This window comes from Bacillus rossius, chromosome 5, assembly GCF_032445375.1.
Source record: "Bacillus rossius redtenbacheri isolate Brsri chromosome 5, Brsri_v3, whole genome shotgun sequence".
NCBI lineage: Eukaryota > Metazoa > Arthropoda > Insecta > Phasmatodea > Bacillidae > Bacillus > Bacillus rossius.
In genome coordinates this window covers 11,821,766-11,824,013 of record NC_086333.1, presented here as the reverse complement: position 1 = coordinate 11,824,013, position 2,248 = coordinate 11,821,766, and the positions used below count along the sequence as shown (strand labels likewise).

The 2,248-nt window shown below is 36.2% G+C and overlaps 1 protein-coding gene across 1 annotated transcript; it reads right to left on the bottom strand.

The window, feature by feature from the left end:
* Positions 1-384: 384 nt before the first annotated feature.
* LOC134531589 (nucleoporin NUP42-like) lies at positions 385-1,634 on the bottom strand. Its single transcript, XM_063367311.1, has one exon. The coding sequence runs from the start codon at positions 1,583-1,585 to the stop codon at positions 530-532; it is 1,056 nt and encodes a 351-aa protein (XP_063223381.1). The 5' UTR covers positions 1,586-1,634; the 3' UTR covers positions 385-529.
* Positions 1,635-2,248: the final 614 nt, after the last annotated feature.

The following is a 2,248-nucleotide window of genomic DNA, read 5'->3' as shown; positions in this document are numbered from 1 at the left end:
GTTAAATGATTACATAGGGCTTGTATTGCAAAATAAGAACGGCGATATATCCAAAAGTAATTGGAATTTTTAATCTCCGCAGGCGGTTCTGAAAAGAGGACGTAAAAGAGCATATAATGAAAGTTATTTTATATTTGTACTATTTTTTTTGGCGCTAATCCGTACAATACAGATTTACCGAGAATAATTCTAAAACATGCAAGGAAGTAAAAATTAAATCATTTCAGACTTTACATTGTTCTTGTCTGCACAAACCTCATAAGCTTAACTGCAGTTTTACCTTTTTTTCATGTTCCCAAGGCATGACAGACATTTGATATCATTTACCATATTGAGCTTAGCACTAAAATATTAAAAAAACTACTTGAAAACAAAATCTACATAAGCTAAAAAAGTCTTGTAATATAGGTAGCAGTGCAATTTTACAGATTTTACCCTTCAAAAAAATGCTCTGTTTAAAAATAACAAAAAAATTGTATATTTAATAACTACATACAGGTTAACTTATAAGCCAATATTCTGCCATAAGCTATAAGCATAAATCTTTAGATGGTGGTTTTGAAGGAATTTTTCCTGCTGATAAACTAAAGGTTGGAGTCATGAACTGAGTAATTTCTTCCTCTGTAAGCTCAGATCTCTGTGAATACACAAAGGTATCTTCAGAAGATGAAGCCAAAGGCTTTGTTATTGATGGACTTTCTGTTGAGGCATTAACTGATGATGATCCAAAAAATTTTCCTGAATTCAAGTCATTCGACGGTTCCGAGGCAACTGGTACGTCAAAAGAAAAATGAACAGCAGATGGAATCTGCTGGCTAAAGACATTAGACTGTGAATTCCACTCTAACACAGAACTTGGTTTGGCATGTCCCAAACTACTTCCAAACACATTTCCTTGCTGTACAGGAGCATTTCCAAATGTACTCTGCTGCTGAAAATCTGTGTTTAAATTTTGAGCCCCAAAGGGCGATGTTTCAAATGCAGTATAAGTCTGTCCTTGTTCAAAATGTGGTACAGCAAATTTAAAATTGTTTACATTGCCAGAGACAAGTGTTGGCTGCCCACCTGCGAATAAGAATGAACCACCCAATGCTTCAGTAGCTGACGAGTTTGAACTCTGTACAAATGAACAATTTTTCGGATCTTCATTATCACCTTTATATATTTTATCTAGCAATGAATACGTCTCCGGGTTGGAATTTAATAGCTGAGCTCTCCTTAACTCTGCATTACGAAGTAACCCTTTCACTTGAGACTTGCATGTTTCAAGATTACCTGTCTGGGCAGCTTGGTAAAACATTAGCCGCACTTCTTCAGGTGATACATCCTGCCAGTCTGGGATGCAAGCTCTTTGTTTGAAAGGTGCATAACACGATAAAGGCCACTGACCACCTTTTTCACCACGCATAATATCATCTTGCACATTTCTGATAGCTTCTTGTAATTCTTGAGAAATTTTACCACTGGGTAACGACGGTGGGTTGCGGTTCTGAAAATAATGACTTCCATACGTAGTTAAATGTTCGAAACGGCACGTATCGCCAAATTTACAATAACCTTGTTGATAATATTTACAAACAACCATTTTTACGGCAAGAACAATTGAATGCTGTAATCATGCCGAAGAAAGTGGTATATGAATCGCTGGCAATGTATAGGACCGTTTTTTTCTATAGTTTCTTTACTTCCCGTGGGGACGAGCATATCGCTAGTTGCCACAGATTGTAGACATGCTGGAGACTAATGATAATAATTGGAATTTATTTTTATATGTTAACAGAGAGAAATAGCTTCCTGTTAGAAAAATTAATAAAAACAATTTTAAATTAAGAAAAATTTTTATTTAAAGGATAAGTAAGTTTAAAGTTATGTATCTGACACGCCGAGTTACTTCAGTTTGAGGCATGGAGGTATTAGTCTATGGAGTGGAACTCTGGAAGCGAACTTGAAGCACCCTAGCAGACGCTGTTGAAAGACAAGGATAGAGCTAGTAGTGGCAAAAACGCGAATGCTTAGCATTGTTTTGAATGGCACGGTTTTAATTTTTCGCTAATACACGTGATGGTGAAGTCTTGTGCAGCTTTTGGTTGCACTAACAGATTCGGCAGTTGTGGTGGATTAACTTTCCACAGGTAAGAAACTGTTATTTTCTTTTTGTAAATGTATAATGTGCGTTCATAGCGAGAGCTAAATTTGGCTTTTCAATTTTCCTAACCTAATTTTAAGTGCTGGTGGACGACGTAAATAG

Bases quoted from the DNA above. Each gene is read 5' to 3' on its own strand.
- LOC134531589 (XM_063367311.1), bottom strand. From the start codon at position 1,585: ATGGTTGTTTGTAAATATTATCAACAAGGTTATTGTAAATTTGGCGAT.